The 19,419-nt window shown below is 39.7% G+C and overlaps 1 protein-coding gene across 16 annotated transcripts in view; it reads left to right on the top strand.

Moving 5' to 3' along the window:
• Nucleotides 1–19,419, top strand: part of LOC133420771 (adhesion G protein-coupled receptor L3-like) — a 303,952-nt gene that overhangs the window by 216,381 nt on the left and 68,152 nt on the right. For 12 of the 16 annotated variants that reach the window (XM_061710576.1, XM_061710579.1, XM_061710584.1 and 9 more), the window contains 4 exons: nucleotides 145–489; nucleotides 4,966–5,069; nucleotides 9,027–9,212; nucleotides 13,555–13,593. In XM_061710576.1, the coding sequence (XP_061566560.1) occupies nucleotides 145–489; nucleotides 4,966–5,069; nucleotides 9,027–9,212; nucleotides 13,555–13,593 (674 nt within the window). The remainder of the gene's footprint in view (nucleotides 1–144; nucleotides 490–4,965; nucleotides 5,070–9,026; nucleotides 9,213–13,554; nucleotides 13,594–19,419) is intronic. The other 4 variants (XM_061710582.1, XM_061710586.1, XM_061710591.1 and 1 more) reach the window with 1 other exon arrangement.

Below are 19,419 nucleotides of genomic sequence, written 5' to 3' on the forward strand. Positions count from 1 at the left end.
CTTAAATTGACACATGGAAAAGACGGAGGAAAGGAACCCCCATGTTCTCAATGTCTTAAACACACATTAAATATATAGTAATTGTTAAAAAAAAAAGATGACTTTGCTCTAATTTTCTGTTTCTAACACTTTTCTGTTTCCTAGAAACTTCCTCGTCTGTAATGATATACATGGATACAACAACTTCAACAAGTACCACTACTCGACCTTCCAGCGTTACCATGAGAAGCACGTCAGCCAGGACCACGACTACTGACGTACCTCCGACAACAATCGCAATGGCTCAGTGGCCACAGACGACTTTAACAGCCCCAGTCCAGACGCTCGTGGAAGCTTTGGAGCCACAAGACAATGACAGAGCACCACCGTCTTCCAAGCTTCCCAACTTCAGGGTGGAATACTGCAATCCCCTAGTGATGATGGACATCTCCTGGCCCAAGACCAAACAGGGCACGGTAGCCAAAATGCCCTGTCCACCTGGAACCATAGGTAAGAAAAGGTTCAATGAGAACAGACAGTTGATGGAGTTAGATGGGAGTGCGCTGGTGTTGACTTGGTGTTCATTAGTTATGGTGTGGGCAGGAGAAGTTATTCAGCTGTCATAGTGTCCCTGTTAGTGTGAGTCATCTCTTATGGGTTGTCACCAAGCTATGCAACTTATGGAAACAGCAAACAGAAGTGCAGCTACCATCTCCTTCCTTTATTTACTGGTGGTTTGCAAACATATAAAGTGGTGCAGAACCGCCACCAGGTGTTACTTTGCTAAGTGTAGTTTGCTAAGTCAATACATCCTACCAGCGCTATCTTGTAGATTGGTGTTCCCCAACCCTGGTCCTCAAGTATCCCTATCTTGCATGTTTTAGATGTTTTCCTGCTTCAGTACAACCTTGCCAGACATGGTGTATCATTAACAGACTTCCTGATAAGGGACACTAATTAAAATAATGTATGTTGAAACAGGGAAACATCTAAATCAGGCAGGGCAAGGGTACTCGAGGACCAGGGTTGGGGAACACTGTTGTAGATGGGGACAACAGTATGGACCGAGGAGGAGGTCAGCTTTGTTACAGTTTCAGCCTGCTAGGTTTTTCCCCAGACCCCCACTAGTGGAAACACAGCTCTGGTCCTAAAGGGTTGCTTATTTAAATGTCTGAAATAGCTACCAACTCAAAAACTCTAACAAAACACTATGCTGTCTCTATGTAGAGTCATGTATGTCATTGTAGAATTATCAATCTTCCCCACCTTTATTTTTCATATTTTTATTTTTTTTTGTTGAGTGGAGTTGAGTGTCTCACTCCATCCCCTCAAACAGGCTGCAATGTTGTCAAAAAGAAATCCCATATACTTAATTTAGATCTTACAAAATCATTTCAACCTTTTAATATAAAAAAAATGGATAAACGGATGCCGCACTTCTTCACAGAGCTAAGTTAAATCATCTTTAGAGACTCTGAAGTCAGCTACAGTCATGAAGCATTATCTCCGTTTCCTCAACCTTGGCCATCCCATAATTGTCCTTGTGCATCTGTGTTTACGTCAACGCACAGGACTTGTGGACTTTTGCGACTTCTCCTCTGTAAAATGTCCTGTTGGCACTTCTGTAAATAATTTAATAAGACTCAAGGCAGGGGGGAGTTATATGTAAAGATTGGAAAATAAATCACACACAATCATGTACTTAAATATGCTGGTTTCAGAATTAAAACATTTCTTGGAAAAAAAAAAAAAATCTTATAAATATCCCTATATCTGAAACTGGAGATATCTGATTGTAAAATACTGCTCATATTTCCTCTCTCTGTGTGGATGTCAATATTCTCCTTAGGAAAGCCATTCTTGGTTGCTGCTGCGTGTTTTGTTTATGTTTACAATCCCCCTCCAGCAGTCATTCTCTCACTTCCTGTCTTTCCTGCTCTCTTATTATTCCTGACTCACTGATGTGGGGCTACTGATAGCACAGTACCGCATTTGTATGGAAGCTACTTAATAGTACACCACATACCCATATTTATGTCCTTTCTCTCAGGACACAATAGATGTAATTAATTAGTGGCTCTTTGATAGGGCCGCTGTGTTTCACTTATCAGGCACCCAACCCATGTTTCTGTATATTCCATCTCTGTCTTTGTATCAATACTAAGAGAATGAAGTCAAGTGTGCATTAAGATAAAATCAATAATGGCTACTTTGGATATAAAAGCTTTACCTCTCCTTCGAAAGACAGAATATCTGAGTGCTGATCTCAGGAAAAGGTTCCCATATTGGAATAAGCTTATAAAAAGGCGTTTAAAAAAAAAAAATAGATGAGGCATAAACATCACAAAACATCTCCAGAAGGGGGAACATTTAGTCTTTGTGAGTTGCTGTTCCTGCCAGGCTAAAATGGAGATAATGAATAATTATAAACTGCATATTTAAATCAATTCAAACTGAATTTGTATTAACTGAAAATATGCTAGTATTAAGACATTTTTAGACATCTCCCCTATATTTACGACGGCTAGACCCAAACACTCGGATATCCGGATCTTCAGATAATCTTTCATTAGAAGAAAATCCAGATTTCAATGTAGGTTTCCAGATTTTTTTCTCCTTTTGCCTGAATTTCTGTTTGTGCTTTTCGGCTGGACCCAAATACTTGAATATTGGGATAATTTTTCAACAGAGGAACATTCGGTTTTTTATTTAGGTTTTCAGATTTTTTCTTTTCTTCTTTTAAAGAAGTTTTGGCTCCGTTTGTGCTGTGCTTTCAGAGGTGGCATGCATATAAGATATGATAGTGAGATAAGGTAAATTTACGTTTCCACGTGAAGTTTCTATGACATTCAACCTGGGAACACCAAACAGGTGCAACTCCACCACCATCAAGCTTTAAGTCTGAAAAACATATCATTTTCATCAATCAGCACACAGACTGAGAAGCATGCACATACATGCAGTCCTCATTAATGGGCAATGCCAATATCTGTCAAGACCTCACTAACAGCCATCACATGGCAAGATAAGAGCAGCACGTACCCCACCTCCTCTCAGCACACTCTTCAAAGCCATCGCACTTCAGACAACACTGTCAAGCGGAACACGACTGTGTGAGCTTCCTCCGCCACTCTTTAAAAGTTCCTCGAGCTCCCCTTCCATCTACCTCTCTTTGCTTGCTGTCATTCTGTCTCCCTTCTTAACCTCCCCCGACTCCCCTCCCTCTCCCCCCTCTCTCTCTTTCATGATCCTTCCTCCTGTCTCTCAATATAGGAAGATATGTAGAGTCACTTATCTTATAAACCCATCAAACATAAGGCCGTCCAAGTCAGACTGGGAAAGGAAATTATATGTCAATCAAAATGTATATCTGTTAATGCAGACCGTGTCACCCTCCAACAACAAACCCTCCCTCCCTCCCTCCCACATCCTATTTACAAGAAAGGGCGATTTAATGTCAGCATGTCGACATGCTGATGTCAGCTGTGCGAATGGACAAAAGCTCTTCAGTGCACATGGGTTAAAAACTCAAACACAAGATGTGTTGAATTCATTGCAAAATTAACATAATTAATTAAATTTCCTATATTGCATCAATACATTTATTTGCAGCTAGTTAAAAATCACAGTTATAACTGATGGAAGGTGAAGGTCGAATAGAGCAAATCTTTCTTATTTCTCATTTCTTATTGATCGGTTTCTTCAACCATCCAAAGAAACCTTGAGCGAGCCAAGAAATAGAATTGATGATTAACTCTGATTAGGCAGAGTTAATTGGCACTTACTTTGAAAATAAATATACAAGCATCGTTCTTGCAGGATTTTTATAAAGCTGTTTTATTTTGTTGGAAAAAAAACTAATTACTGATAGGATGCAGAACAAAAGTTGGCTCTGTAAAATATACCCCAAAAATTTAAGCCAACATCTCGCGCCCATTTCCAGCCATTTTTGTCTAAACTGGAGTTATTCCATATTATCGTTGCACCCATCATACCTCCAGGCAGTTTTCAATTCTGTTACAACAATAAACAAAAATGTCACAAGTAATGCAACTTCCTGGAAAACAAGATGATTTTATCTTGTGCATTTTCTGACAAGATTCGCACATTCATTCAGTCGAAAGTAATCAGGATGCAAAGACTGGAAAGTAATGTAGTTATGTCATTTTCCCTAGGGAAATAATGAAGTATCAGTGAATCTAATTTCTAACTAACTGAATCCAACTGACTCAACCCAGTTGAAATATATAAGAAAAGAAGTATTGCTTAACATTCTGCAAAGCTGATCTGCTATACAAGAAATAAAAAAATGTATTCTTCATTAGTGAATCTAATGCTTGAAAACATTTAAAACTATATTAAAAGTCAGAAGTTGTACAACAAAATATTTATTGTGAATTGTTTCCTTTCTTTTCTATTTGGAATAATTTTTTTGGGGGGGGGTTGTTTACAAGACCAGATGTTTAACAGAGAAATGAAAAACCTTTCAGCGTACCAATCCTCAGGAATACAAAATGTGTTTCTGTCAAAATTCTTATTTTCTCTCTTTTACAAGCCTGTCACTATTCCACATACGAGCAGACACAGTCTGTGCAAGTCCAACAAGTAAATAACGACATCTCAGTCAATTTAAGATTTAAGAAAAAAAAAACATATTCAACCACATTCTTCCATAAATTGAATAACTTGAGAGTAAAAAAAAAAAAAGAAAGAATGACTTGAGAGTTTTGCTTCTTGAGCAAGTAAGAAAAAGGACTCAACACGGGAGAACTGGAGGGAGACGTTGATAAGCCTGACTGTATTATGAAGTGAATCACTCTATAAAGTGGAGTAGGAGAAATTAAAAACATAGAGCGTCTCCTCGGGGACTGTTCAGACAGACTCACAAACACACACAAAAGCTGTGCCACTTGAATGCTTTTCAATGTGCTCATCCGAAGTGGTGGTTTGGTTCTCACCGGGGTGCCGGCTTTCTTCTCTCTCCAGGTGTAGCCGCATATATCTGCATGGGTCCGGACGGATACTGGGACCCGCAGGGCCCCGACTTCAGCAACTGTTCCTCCCCTTGGGTTAACACCATCAACCAGAAGGTAAAAATAATAGTAGATGCTAGAGATGGGCGGTATGGACAAAAAAATGTATCACGATCATTTCTGGCATTTATCCCGATAACGTTAAAAATGATGATAAAGAAAATACCAATTCAACACCACCTTTTTAACTAAATCTATCTCGCTCTCAGATCCGCCATGTTTGTCATCAATGGGAATTTATCTTTCTTTCTTTCTTTCTTTCTTTCTTTCTTTCTTTCTTTCTTTCTTTCTTTCTTTCTTTCTTTCTTTCTTTCTTTCTTTCTTTCTTTCTTTCTTTCTGGCTCATTTCTTTCTTTCTTTCATCTTTCTTTCTTTCTTTCTTTCTTTCTTTCTGGCTCATTTCTTTCTTTCTTTCTTTCTTTCTTTCTGGCTCCTTTCTTTCTTTCATCTTTCTTTCTTTCTTTCTTTCTGGCTCATTTCTTTCTTTCTTTCATCTTTCTTTCTTACTTTCTTTCTTTCTGGCTCATTTCTTTCTTTCTTTCTTTCTTTCTTTCAGGCTCATATCTTTCTTTTTCTTTCTTTCTTTCTTTCTTTCAGGCTCATATCTTTCTTTCTTTCTTTCTGGCTTATTTCCTCCTTCCTTCCTTCCTTCCTTCCTTCCTTCCTTCCTTCCTTCCTTCCTTCCTTCCTTCCTTCCTTCCTTCCTTCCTTCCTTCCTTCCTTCACGTACGTTGTGCGTGGATTTAACACAGAACCATAAATCATAAATCACTTGCAGTCAGAGGACTCTGTGGGTTTTTTCGTGGGTCTTTTCTTTTGTATTTTGTTTGCTCATAATTGGTAATTTAATATTATTGATTAAGCAGAGGTTTTCCTTAATGGAAAGGTTATGCATTGGTGTGCAAATGTGTTTGGGGCGGAGAGGAACCCGACACCAGCGAAGAGCATAGCGTTACAGACCGGTGTGGGTAAGGACTTATCCAAGCTGCTTTCTGCTCTACAACAAGATGCCGTGGGTATTTTGGTTCCCGTACTCCTCAAGTACAAATGGCTTGTATCTCCCGCTCTGCAGGCAAGTCATTATGCAAAGCCCCATATAAAGCTTCCTATATTTATATCTGTAACAAAATCAAAGGAAAAAAAGAAGGTTATTGCAAGGGTTCAAGGTTATGAATTGGAGGCTGATAGAAAATGTTCTCCCTGAAATACCGGACCCTGAGGCGTGCAGGTTATAACACTTATGTTCTACTCAACAGCATTAAACCAACATACGTTTTTCAGATATGGATTGAATGTGGCTGTTGTGAAGCAAAACATGGGGGAAGAAATGATCAGTACATGGAGCAGTGCAGTAAACAATCTGCTATTGAGAGAAATAAGGTAAAGCAGAGTTATTCTAGGTTTGCTTTTCTCATGTGGTAAAGATCCAGATGCACGTTTGTAGCTTCAATGCAGAATCGTGTCTGTTTCGCATCTACAGAAAGTCACAGCAAAGGAAATCACACTCGAACAGTGCTGCTGTCGCTGTGGAGACAGCAAAGCTATAATGAAGACCAACCTGTCAGCGATTCGCGGTGCCCATCTGGCACTTTGTTATTTTATATCTAGAGCCATTGTCCTGTGTGTGGCACTGCTCATTGCCAGATGGTTTGGTAGACAAAACGAAAAAGGAAGATGTAGACGATAAAAGGTGAACGGAATGACAGCAGACACGCACACGGAGGGAGGGAGAGAGACAAAAAGGAAAGTGGAGTTATTTACCTTGCATTCCCAGCTCCCCTCATTAAGACATGAGCGCAGGGAGGCTGTGGAGGAAAACATCTTCCAAAGACACGTTCCCCTGCATACACCTCTGCAAGGACCAATTTAAGAAGCCTAATTAGCTTCACTAATAAACTCACAGGCAATGATAGCAGGTGATGCCAGAGTAAATCAGGGTGATCATGTGCTAGCTGACGTCATGCTGTTTTAGGCTCTTGTACTGCACAGAGTTTATTAGTTTAATTCCTGAAGATCATTTAGATCAAAAGGATCCTCTCAAGTCAGCTGTACGATGATTTGGAGACAGGACTGATGTATAGAAAATATATTTATCTATGTAGGCACATAAGTAAGATGCAATGAGACAAAAAAGCGGCACAATCTTACTAGTCTGATTGAAATGCATTATTTATCAAAGTCACCCTGTCCTCACAAGCACATACGGTGCCTCGCTGAATCTATTAAAGTTATTTGAGTGTGCCAGTGTTTCCCGGTCCTCTTCCCAGGGATCCATTGCCTCGCATTTCTGTGATGTTTGCCTGCTCATTAACAGACTTGTGCAGACCGTCATGGAGAGCTGATCCGTTCATTTGCATGTGTGTATAAATGTAATTAAAAGAAAAAACAATTGTCATCATACGTAACGGGTCTTAGAATGAGGCAATACAACCTTAGATGAACAACAACATCCAGATTTTTTTCACTGTGCCATTATTTATTTAAAAAAATACAAGATTTTGTGGGCATAATTAAGTATCCCCCCTATTAAAATTTAAGAAGATGCTGCTAATTATCATTTGCTGAATTGATCATCAGCAGAAAAAAGCCAGAAAAAAAGAATGACTGCATTTTGATTTGCTGGTCTATAAACATTCAGCTATGTGTCAACACAATGCTAAGAGGACAAGATGTAAGCAATAGTTTAAGAGAAGCAAAATTTTATGCTAAGACACTATTTCTAAAAAAATGTGCTATGGATAAATGATCTCGATGCACAGTTGTTAGATCTTAATGCCCAGTTTCAACAGAAACACCCCGTACCTGCGGTCAAGCACAGCAACAGAGTGGTGATGATTTCGGGTGGTTTTGCAGCCACCGGACCTGGGCACCTCGCAGATTACCAAGAACTTCTCCGCATATCAAAGCAGTTCAGAGGCAAATGTGAGGCCATCTGTGTGACAGCTAAAGTTCGGTTGAAACTGGGTCACGCAGGATAATGATCTGAAGTACACCAACGGATCTACAACGGAATGCCTGGAAAGGTTTTGAAATGGCCCGGTCAAAATTTAGACGCAAGTGAAATGGTCTGGCGGGACGAGTCATCTGCATATGTTAATGGCCAAAAGACCTCAATGAACTGTAGTAATGTCGTAAATAAGAACAGGCCAGAGTTCCTCCACGATAACATGAGGGACTGATAACATCATACAGGAAGCAATTACTTTAGCATGATATTGCTGATAAAAGTGGATATGCAAGCTACTGAATCATGCAGGTACTTGTTATTACCCACACTACTTGTTTTTTTTTGTTTTTTTCCTCTCCCATTGGGGTTTAGTTTTTCTTTCTTCTTTTTTATTGTACTTCCATAATATAAATGTACACCCACTCTGGACTTCTGTAATCAGAAGATTTCTATTGTGTATTTAAACAAAAAGATAGAATCAATAGAGTAGGTGCTGACTTTTGGACGGTAGTCAGAGATTGGGTTTAATTTGCTTTATTAGGAGAGACGGGACATAAATGGCAACAATGAGGTTCTTTAACCAATCAGGAAGAAACGTCAGAATCATTGCCTGTAATAAAATCTTTCCTCTGCACCAGCATCATCAGAGACGTACCCTTCAGACGGTGCCTGGCTTGCGTGGCGGTACTACACTGTGTCTGTTTTCTACAAGCTCCATCTTCTGCATCTGTTTTATAAAGTCGTAAAGATATCTAGGGATTTCCCTGAATAGTTTTATAATTATGTGCGGATACAATATTTCTGCCCAAGTGTACCCTCGGCTGTGTGATACAGTATGCAGCTGCTTGTAATCACGTTAATGGTGCGCAATGCTGCAGGATCTGGGGAGAAACTATAGGTCAAGCAGCATTTATTTTAGCGGGTATATGTTTGTACGTTTCAATTTGTCATCTATTCCCCTTGGGGGATAATAGGAGCAAATGCCTGGAATCTCTGTTTAGTCATTCAGGAAAGTACCCCAGTCAGTTGCTTGATCTAACGCGGGTTGTCTTTGCCGATTTCTTCAGATAAAAGCTGGAGAGACTGCAGCAGTCATTGCCCGAGAGCTGTCGGAGCAAACCAAGATGAATCTCCAGGCGGGTGACATCACCTACACGGTGAAGGCCATGATTCAGCTGGTGGACCTGCTGGACGTGCAGCTCAGGAACCTCACGCCGGGCGGCAAAGACAGTGCAGCGCGGAGCCTCAATAAGGTAACCAAAGAGCCGGTTTCATATAAATGAATCTACTTCTGGAAAAAAACGAGACCCATGAGAACATTGACCTATGCTCCTGCTTTTTAACACTGCTTGGATCAACATCTTTAATTAAGTAGAGTGAAAATGCAACAATTAGCAGCGCTTCTGTTTATAACGGGTCTTGTAAGGTGTGCAAGAAAAAGAAAGCAGGCCTTCAGTTTGAGTGGATCTGCTGAGTGCTTCTCCGGTTCTAAATATCACACACTTTAGTTCAGTCGGTGCTGGTGTAATTTAAAAGACGTTATCCATATGTCACGCTTGTAGAAAAGCACTGCACTCACACCGCTCGATTTCTCTTCTTTTCTTTTTTTTTTTTTTCCTACCGGGACCGAGTGCAATTACAATGAGATAGATCTAAACAATGAAAGTGCAGACTTTTTCCATATTTGCTGAATTTGAAGTTAATGCCTCTATTCCCCAACTCACAGCCGAGCACCGAGAGGGCCACTCAGGTAAAGCGGGCTGAAATAATACTTTCCGTCTGCCGAGCTGCCAACAGAAAAGCAAATATCAGTGAAACTCAAAATGTCAGTCGTTAATTTGCTCGAGCGGCTTCACTTGTAGACGAACATCAACACCTGTTCTGAGATAGCTCCTTTTTTTTGTGAGGGAGGGGTTGTTGAGGGGACTGTTTTTATTTCATTGCCTCAACAGACACAGATGTCCCCATTGAGATTTTAGTGCCACTTTTCTCCAATGGAGAGGGAAGGCTGTAAAGATGCCCAAACTGTCTCAGAAGGGAGCTTGATGAGTAAATTCACATCGAGGAGCAACTTAACTTTATAATACCTCTTAAAAAAAGAAGAAAAAAAAGTTAGAAAAAAAAATTGTTTCTCATAAAACACAACACTCAACACCGCTGGTGGAGATTACTCTTCTAGTCTTTGGTTTCTCTTATAAAATGGAAGAAGTGGCATAAAAATGAAGCCGTTTTGAGCAAAGTTAGAAAAGGAAAAAAAAAAGGAAGCTTTTACAGCTAGGATCTTTTATTAAAGAGGTCAGAGGCGATTCGGTTATAAATTCTGTCTACAACTACCCAGTCCATTTTTCTAATATGATACATTTATTTATAAAAAGAAAAAAAAAGGGGGTTCCCATCTCGAACAAGAGCTCTCCTCAAGGGAGAACAAGACTAAATTATTTTCTGTTCTGGCAGGTGCTGATGTTTACCTCTCACTTTTAATCATTTTGATACAAACTGAAGAGAGATAAGCAAATTAAAAATATGTTTCGGAGGGGGGGGCGTAGCTAAACGTAGTGCTTTCTGCCAGCAGACAATGAAAGGACTGAGCTGGCAAATGCTGAGATCAGTGTTGTTTTCATGATCAAAAGGTAGCTGGCTAACAGTATTGACGGCTCCTTTTCCAGGAGAGCGTGCTGTGATGTCGAGCAAGAGACTCCTTCACGAGGAAACGGTTGTCGTTGGCGCCCTTCTGAATTGGAATTAGCATGGTACCAAAACCAAGCTGTTAAGCTACTTAGCGGCTCTGGTATCTCGGCTGCCTCTATCAGAATTTAATTAAACTCATTTACTCCAGATCCAGTCCTGACGTCACTTCATTTCAGCAAAATATTCCTGTAATATTTCCAACTATTTCTGTTAGCATAAAGTGTTCCCTGCGTTTTTGCAAACTTTGTTGTATCATAAAATTAATATGTATGAAATTGGCTTTTTTTGTGCTCTAAATCTTCAATATCTTAATATTTAGTGCATGCGTTTTGGATCAAAAAATTCTACGATAACAAAAATTTGCTGTTGTGATCCAAAGTAGGGGCAGATTCTTCTCTATAAAAATAATTGTGTGGCCCTGGCAGGTTCTAAAATTGGGCGACAGAAACATTAGACGGACTACAATAAAGAACATTTCACACTGTTAAATTATTTATCTAACAGGTTATACAAAAAATTCAGAAACAATATGTAGAAATATTAAATATACACCAAGATTCAGTGGCACATTTTCAGGAACTATGTGTAAAGTGTTATCAATCTCTCTCATAGTTAATCTCTTAGGCTCCCACCATAACATTTCACTCAGGTGGTGGTCTGGACTTTGGTCATTGCAAATTTTGATGCTCTTTTTAGTAGCATTCTGCTGTAGATTTGATGGTTTTCTTGGGTTGAAGTTGTGGGACAGGAAGGCTCACAATCGTGTCTAGAATGCTCTGCTAAACAGATGATTTCATGGTTGCATCCGTGACGTTGAGGTGCCCAAATCATCAGCCTCCCACCACCGTGCTTAACCTCTGGTCTCTACACATCTCCAGTTTGGTCTTCTCTTTCTAAAGTGAATGTTTTCAGAAGTTACCAGAAAATGCAACTTTGAAAGCTTTTCATGAATAATTGTTTACACATCTACATTTCCAGCTTGTCTCTGTAAATTGATATGCTGCTGAGACACTGTAATTAGCCCTGCGGGATAGATGACGGGCCCATCTATCTCTCTGTTGTGTTTTTGCTTCTACTCCGATCTTTCTGTAGTCTGACCTTGTGAATTTGTTTGGGTGGTGAATAATATTTATCATTGTTGAATGATGTATTCTAAATAGTTTGTCTTTCCTCCTTGGCATCACATCTGTTTAATTCTAATGTGGATGAAGAAATGTTTTTTCTTACCTTAATAACAACATAAGTTATACCAATATGAGCCCAGAGCTTCGTTTTAAAGTCCATCTGTGGCGAAGTCAGTGGAGTGAACATAGATGTGATTGGCACACACCTGCTTTTTACAAGACTCCACGATTTACGCTGCACGTCAAAACAAAAACCAAGCTGTCAAGCCTAAGGAAGTCTTTGTAAACTTCCTCAGTAAAAACAGCAACGGGCTACAGAGCAGGGCCAGGGTATAAAAACCGTTTCTAAACCTCTGAGTGCTCCCGGGAGCACAATGACCTCAATGATTCTGAAATGGAAGACGCGTAAAAACATTAGGACTCTTCCTTAGCCTGTCCAATAAAGCTGAGAGAGCAGGGGCCTCTGTCAGTGGTCGCCATAACGGGGCTTCAGAAGTCCTCAGCCAAGGTGTGAGAATGACCCACGAGGATCAGCGTGTCGGCATCTCGGCCGGCAGCGCATCAAACGGCCTGTGACAGCTGCCGCATGAAAGCCGTTTTGAAAGAAAGATACACAAGAGTCCTCCCGAAGTTTGTCAAGTGGCTTTTAAAGAACTGTCTGAGCCGGAGCAAAACAATCTGATATAATGAGACAAAAAAATTTATTATTCAGGGATATCTCAGCATCTGGATGATATCATCCTTCCAGCGAAGTCTGAGGGAGGGAGTGGTGACAAGTCGCAGAAACGTAGAGCCAAACATGAGTTCTGACAACTGGTTGCTCCAGCGTGGGTTCAGAGTCATTCAGGATGATTGTTGAAGAGAAAATCCACAACGCAAAAAGTATGTGAAAGGGGAATAGGGTGTGAAAATTTTCTTAAAAAACGTCAACATGCTTTTTTTTCCTCTCTTTTAATTTGATGGAAAGTAGGGCTGTTCGATTAATCGATTTTAAATCGTAATCGCAATTATGTAATTAGAACGATGTTAAAATGTGAAAATCGTAAAATCGATTTTTCCCTTTTTTTTTTTTTTTTTTTTTTTTTTTTTACCTTGTCTGCACACATATTAATGATTGATACCATATTAATGATTGATAGAAAAACTTCTCAATACCTCCCTCAAGCCAGATGCGGTAGACCGGCTCGTGTTCCTTGCAAAAAACTTGCAAATGTGAATAGCAAATGTAATGACTGACATTACACACCTCTACCTCCTTCATGGGTTGCATTATTATTTAGCATGCAAAGACCCAGTTTAGTTTAATTAGAAAATGTCTTGTTTTATTTAATTGGAAATATAACTTACTGTATGTTTGCAAGTGCTGATTTGCTGATTTTTTTTTCAGAGATAAAACTTTATATTTTATTATATTTTTAAAAAACTTTTTTTCAACTTATTTTACAGAGTTTCGCACTTTATTCATTCATTTTTGGTTTAATAAGAGCAAAGTTTGCACTTAAAGCCCAATGGGGCAAATGTTCAATAAAAAACAGCATATTTGAAATCATTTATTTGCCTTTTGTCAATTCACAAAATAATCGTAATCGAAAATCGGATTTTGAGAAAAAAAAAATCGAGATTTTTTTTTTTGGGCAAAATCGAACAGCCCTAATGGAAAGGATTTGATTAATCAGCTTGCTGAACTGCTGTGTGTGTTTTCTTTCCACAGTTTTTGAAATATTTATTTACTTCAGGCAGGAGTTTTTCTGTTAACTGTTCTTGTGTTCTCTTTGGATTGCAGCTGCAGAAGAGAGAGCGCTCATGTCGGTTTTATGTTCAGGTATTTGGATTAAACTTCCCTTTCTTCACTGTGTGCATTCATTCCAGCCAGTTTGCCGTCATTTTTATATCTTCACCATAGCATTTGAACTTTGGCCTTTTGAAATGGCAAGTGCTGCAAAACATCTGACGCACAAAGCCATTGTTTGAAGTAAGCAGTGCCTGAATCAGAGGGTCAAACTTCAGTCTCACATATCGGTGCTTTCCCTGCCATCATTTCCTCTGCATGAGTGTGTCATGATGTTCTCATCTTCGGCTTTGCTGACTCGGCATGGCTGACAATTGTCTCTATTTTCAAAGTGTCACATATCCATTGTCGCATTCTCAGGCGGCTCAAACTTGATGAAAATGCACCAGAACTATCACGCCAGCTGTGGAAAAAAAAAAAAAAAAAACCCTCTAATAAGTGGACAGTACCAATCAAGAGGAAAGTTCCCAGGCATGTGAATACTCAGGATTCAGAAGAAGTGACCTCATTACATCGAAAAGTCAACTATAACCACCAAGTCAGCCAAAGTCATGACATGTTATGATTCTCCACAATGAATAATGCATTTTTTGTCCCAATTTAGGATGGGTTTTCTAGCTTCTCTCAGCTATTTCTTGGGCTGTTGCGTGACTTTTCAGCTGTCGTCACTATAATTTCTGACAAGAGAAGGATGACATCCCTGTCTCATACACAGATGGCTCGAATTAAGCTTTACATTAGAGACAGATGTTGTTTTTTCTATGCGTGCCCCGTAGTGCTTCTTTTAAGCAACACATACTCTGTGTCAATTCCTTTGGGACATCTCAGAAGGTGTCTCAAAAAGTTTGAGAAGGCACATCTTGGTTTGGAGCCACCACAGCCTGAAAGTGTGCAGTTCAAAATTGAAGGGTACCGTGACATCACAGAGCGAGATAAGAGCCTGTGTAAAATGATCTTATTTATTTATTTATTTATTTAAAGGACAATGTGCAGGTACATTAAAAAGATGGCTGCACCAGAGTTAGCCACAAGCTAATTTCCATCTGTAGTCCTTGACAAACATAAATACTACACATTAGGGTTTACAATGACAGTGTTCAAATACAAATACAAGAAACAGACTACTGTACAATGTCCTGAAACCACAATAAAAGGTTAACATTTAAAGCACTTAGTGCAAGTACAAAATACAGACTGATTAAAATAACATAGATTAGAATAATTGAACCTAAAATAAGGTTGGGTCAAGATAAATAAATCAGAAAATCCAAATGCCATCAGATGGTACCCACAAAGGAACCATCGGATGGCCAAATACTCGTACGGTATTGTAGGTTTGTAGATCGTAGGTTTCCGATCTTTATCTCTGAAGCTTAGAGTAGTATACATATTTATCATTCATTTAATGAATGATAAATATGTGAATGATTCATATAATTCATTTTATGAACAGACCTATAAAGACAAGGGAGACATGGGAGCTGTTGTACTCTGTTAGATTAATATCTTGGGAAATTCTTTCAGCTTTTGAAAAGTTGTCTCTGACGTCTTCTTTAAGGGAAGGTTTGGTGGTGGTCTGCATTTCTGTCCGTCGGCCTGCTTGTTTTCTCCTGGTCTGTCGGCTGATTTCAGAAAAAAAAATAGCATGAAAACTAGATGGAAACATTCACAGCTGTCTATAACGTCAAAGTCTTAATAAATAAGCATTGTTACAGACGAAAAGAGTTAAAAAGCACAATATTTTATTCATATCAAGCAACACTAAATAACACAATGTTTTCATCTTATTACACATGACAGTAAATATGAGACTTTTTTGCATCATGCATATACCAGCCTTGTTCACAAGCTCACTAAAAAATGTTTTTCTGTTTTTATTTTTTTAATACATGAACTTATTTCACTACTATTTATGTTGCAAAACGAAGTTTCCTAGGAGACGAGGGCATCTTTGTGCTCACAATAAAAACATTTTACTTTATGTTGAGCCTTCAAAGGCTTTTCAATTCAGTCATAACAAGAATGTCTTTACCTAATATAACCACAGTCCTGCTCATATTGTAGATGTCAAATTGTTTCCCTGAAAAAAAACAACAAGAAGGTCAACCTTACTATCTTGCAAGTTTCATCACAATCCATTTAGCAACCCTGTGGGTATTTGAGTCGAGAGCTACAGTACGACTAAAGCAGCTGAAAAGGAATAAACAAACCAAATGCTCCAGTCTTCTGTCCTCGCACCGTCTCTTTCCTTTGTGCACTTCTTATTTTCTCAGCATGGCATAAACTTTGAGGGTCTGCTCCACGCAGCCATACATTACCGTACGCACAGCAGCAACTTTGCTAGCTTGACAAATTCAAACACCAGTGAAGTGCCGTCTCTCAACAGACCTACATAATGGAGCAACATCTGCGGCTGAAGGCAAACAACAGCCTATGACTGCACACGGTGACGGCCTTTCAGGGGACTGGCATTGATTGCGGGAATTGGGCAATGTTTTTCTCCAACAGGTCCCCGGTGGTTGACATAAGTGGGATTAGCAGAGGAATACGAAGCAGATGAGCAATGCACCTGGCTCTGTTGTTCCTCTGCTCGGAGGGCTCGCATGCTGCTCAGAGCCGCGTGTCAGAGTACTGAGGGGAATTTTAGCTTAATGTGAGAGTTGCAGGTGTTGATCCAGTGCATTGGGGGGGGGGGGGGGTTATAGAGGTATAGGCCAAAATGAAGTGTGTGGTTTCCAGTTTCAGTTTAGATCTTTTCAGATGAAACCCTCATTCTAACTAACCCTGATTCTCTAAAGGGTCATATCTGTTGCGTGTCACGGCGAATTTAACCGCGATAGCATTTGGCCTTCATCATGCAGCAAAGCATGAGCTCAGACTCTCCATGTTTCATGTTTTGCCTGCAGGAATGCTTCTCTGTTGTTCCCTTTGATTTTGAGCAAACACGATGAAAATGGCGCCCTGCCTTCTTTTGCCTTTTGGTCGTATTAATGACAGCTTTGTTTACAAGCGCTGACATTGTGACCGTCCAATTATTGTGATTACATCCATCCCTGTTGTTTCAAAGTCAAACATATGAGCTTTTGAATGGAATCATGTTACGCTAAGGGTGAGAGTACATAAACCAAAAAGTAGATAACATGTCAGTGTGTCCGTGGGAGCCGACAGAGGGCCGGTTTCAAAGACAGGAGGATAGTGAGGTCCAAACCTCATTAAATGTGACGCCTTTGCATGAAATGTTGACCAGGGGAGTGTTGCAGGGCAGGATGACCTTAAAGCAGCCGAAACAGGGAGGTTCCTCATTCGGGAATGTAACGAGATGATAAAATTTCATTGGCTGTCATTTGTTGAAAGATGAAGATAAATCCAACCACATAACAGAGGTTTCCTCATCTGACCTAACAACAGGGCCTTCAACAGGAATAATCTCAACCAGTGGTCAACGTAGCAGTCTGTTATTGAGACAGATCATGGGGAAAAAGAGTCTTAGGACATTATTAAAGCTGGTTTCTATACTACTACTACTACGTATCGATGTTGGAAAAATGCAGAATGTGAATTACTGCAATATCCAAAAAAAGTAATCTCTCGGGTCCTAACTATGGCATAACCAGCTTACGCCAAAGTATAATGACTGTTATGGTTGCATATATGTACTAATGTGCACCACCGTACACAAGTTTGAGAAAGGCCATAGATTTTAGAATACCCCCTAATATCCTGTTTCTCTTTGAATCTCAGCACTTAAAGGACAGTGAAAATCCTAACATGATTTAAAGTAATGAGCAAAAATATACCAAAAGGCATTTCCTGATAAAGTTCAACTTACACTTGTTGTAACGGTATCCAGATCACCTGCAAAATAAAGCCGGAGGGTTTCTGTGAGGGGTTTGCATCATTTCCCTACGCTGATTGGTGATTCTGAATGGACCCTGTGAGGGCGCTGTTGTTGCTCTCGGCTGCTGGTGACCTGTCAAAGGGGGAACCCGGCTTTTTCCTGAACGCAGCTGGAATAGGCTTCAGACTTACTGAGAGAAAAGTTGTAAGCTAGCTCATATGAAAAGCCAGCTATGTCGATGGAGACACATGTATTAAATGCAGCTTCCACATTCATGCAATAGTCTCTAGCAAAACATATTAAACCATCCGTTGGCAGACTGCAATTATGTTGTAAAGACAACTATAGAGGTCTTTTTTCTTTTGTGCATCCACTGCCCACCTGACATTAGGTTGAGAGCATAAAGCTAAATGATAATATCTAATTACTATCTATCTATCTAACTCATTAAAGCATTCTGTTTTGAGTAAAACATTTGGTTTGACATCTATAAAGCTCAAAAATGTACTTGAAATGTCATTGGTTGATTACAGCTTCCTGATTATCAACAGGTCTTCTTATTAGCAATATTTGCTAATGTGATGAAAAAATGTTTTATTTTTACTTTTCAATTCTGACTGAGCTCTACATATTATGGTCAGAAGTATGTGTACAGCGCAGCCTACAGTTCTTGTTCACTGTTTCAAATTAAGCCCAAAGACAACGCAAAGACTGCTGAAGAATCCGAGCAAATTTACATAAAGTAAGGTTTTAAACTGAAAAGTGTACAAAAACTTGGTTATTAATAAAATAAATTATTTGAGAAGTCTTTGCCGTGTTTAATTTCTAATGCTGCAAAATGGCAGTAGTATGACAAAATTATACTTATACTGTTATATTTATACTTTAAAAGTGTTTTAAAATGATCAATCATCATAATAAATTACAAGATAGTTGCACATAGGTATTTAAATGCAGAGTAAGCTTTTGAAGTGTCATAACATGAAACAATTATACATAGGGTTAAAAATGTAAGAGGTTTTCCCTGAGAAATGCACTTAGTCTGAAACAACCACCTGCTTTACTCGGGAGAGGGAGAGGGAGTCATGAAATATTAAAGCTTTGTGTTTCAGATTCTCAAAGAAGGCACTTGATTTGGCCGACAGGTAAAATAAAACAGACAAAACAAAAACAGAAATGACAGCTTCATCTGTGCCAAGCGACAGCTAGTCGGAATGGGACAAAGGGAACAAGATATTCCACCTTGTTTGCGCTTTTTTCTTATTCCATATTTTAAGATCAGCCCTCAATGTCAGCGACAAAGCAATTGAGAGGAACCAGCTGCTTAACGGGAAGGGAGGAGTGAGCAACGAGGATCGAGGGGACAAAAAAACTGAGCAGAAAGGAAAAGCAGAAAGGAAAGAGAGGGAGACCGGCCTCAGCCAGAATCAATTTCCCAGACCTGGAGTTCATTTCATCAATCAGCGCACAGATAGAGGCGCACACGCCACAGCTTAGCTTGGACTCTTGCCAAGCTCACACTAATGTCCACCTCTCCTTTCATTCCTCTCCTGCATTGGTATAAATGGACCGTGCAGTGCAGCTTTTTCCACGGCCGGTCATCATCTGTGTTCCGAGTGGAACATTGCAGCAGTGACTTCACTTAACGGGTAGCGTGTCCTCCTGTAACTAGAAGTGCGTTAAAGTTCTTCTTTTTTTCGGTTTCTTTTTGTAGCCTTTCACCACAGACAAGCAAACGAGTTAAAGAAACAGTTTGAAGCAGCCGTGTGAGCTGCTGCATTTGACAGATGGAGGGGGAGTGTGCGCTAACAGCGGCGAAATAGCAGCGCCGCACGTCCTCGCTTTAACTGCACAGGCTATGATGACTGCAGCGGTGTGTTGCGTGGGTCCACCACCCCTACCCTGCTGCTTTTTCAAAACGGAGGCTTGAAACGGGCAGCTCTCACACTGCTCACATTAAATTATGTAGAATGAGGCAAGGATGCAACCCCGGCACTGGAAAAACGGGAATAGACGCTTCA

The sequence above is a fragment of the Cololabis saira genome, chromosome 20 (assembly GCF_033807715.1).
Source record: "Cololabis saira isolate AMF1-May2022 chromosome 20, fColSai1.1, whole genome shotgun sequence".
Classification (NCBI taxonomy): Eukaryota; Metazoa; Chordata; class Actinopteri; order Beloniformes; family Belonidae; genus Cololabis; species Cololabis saira.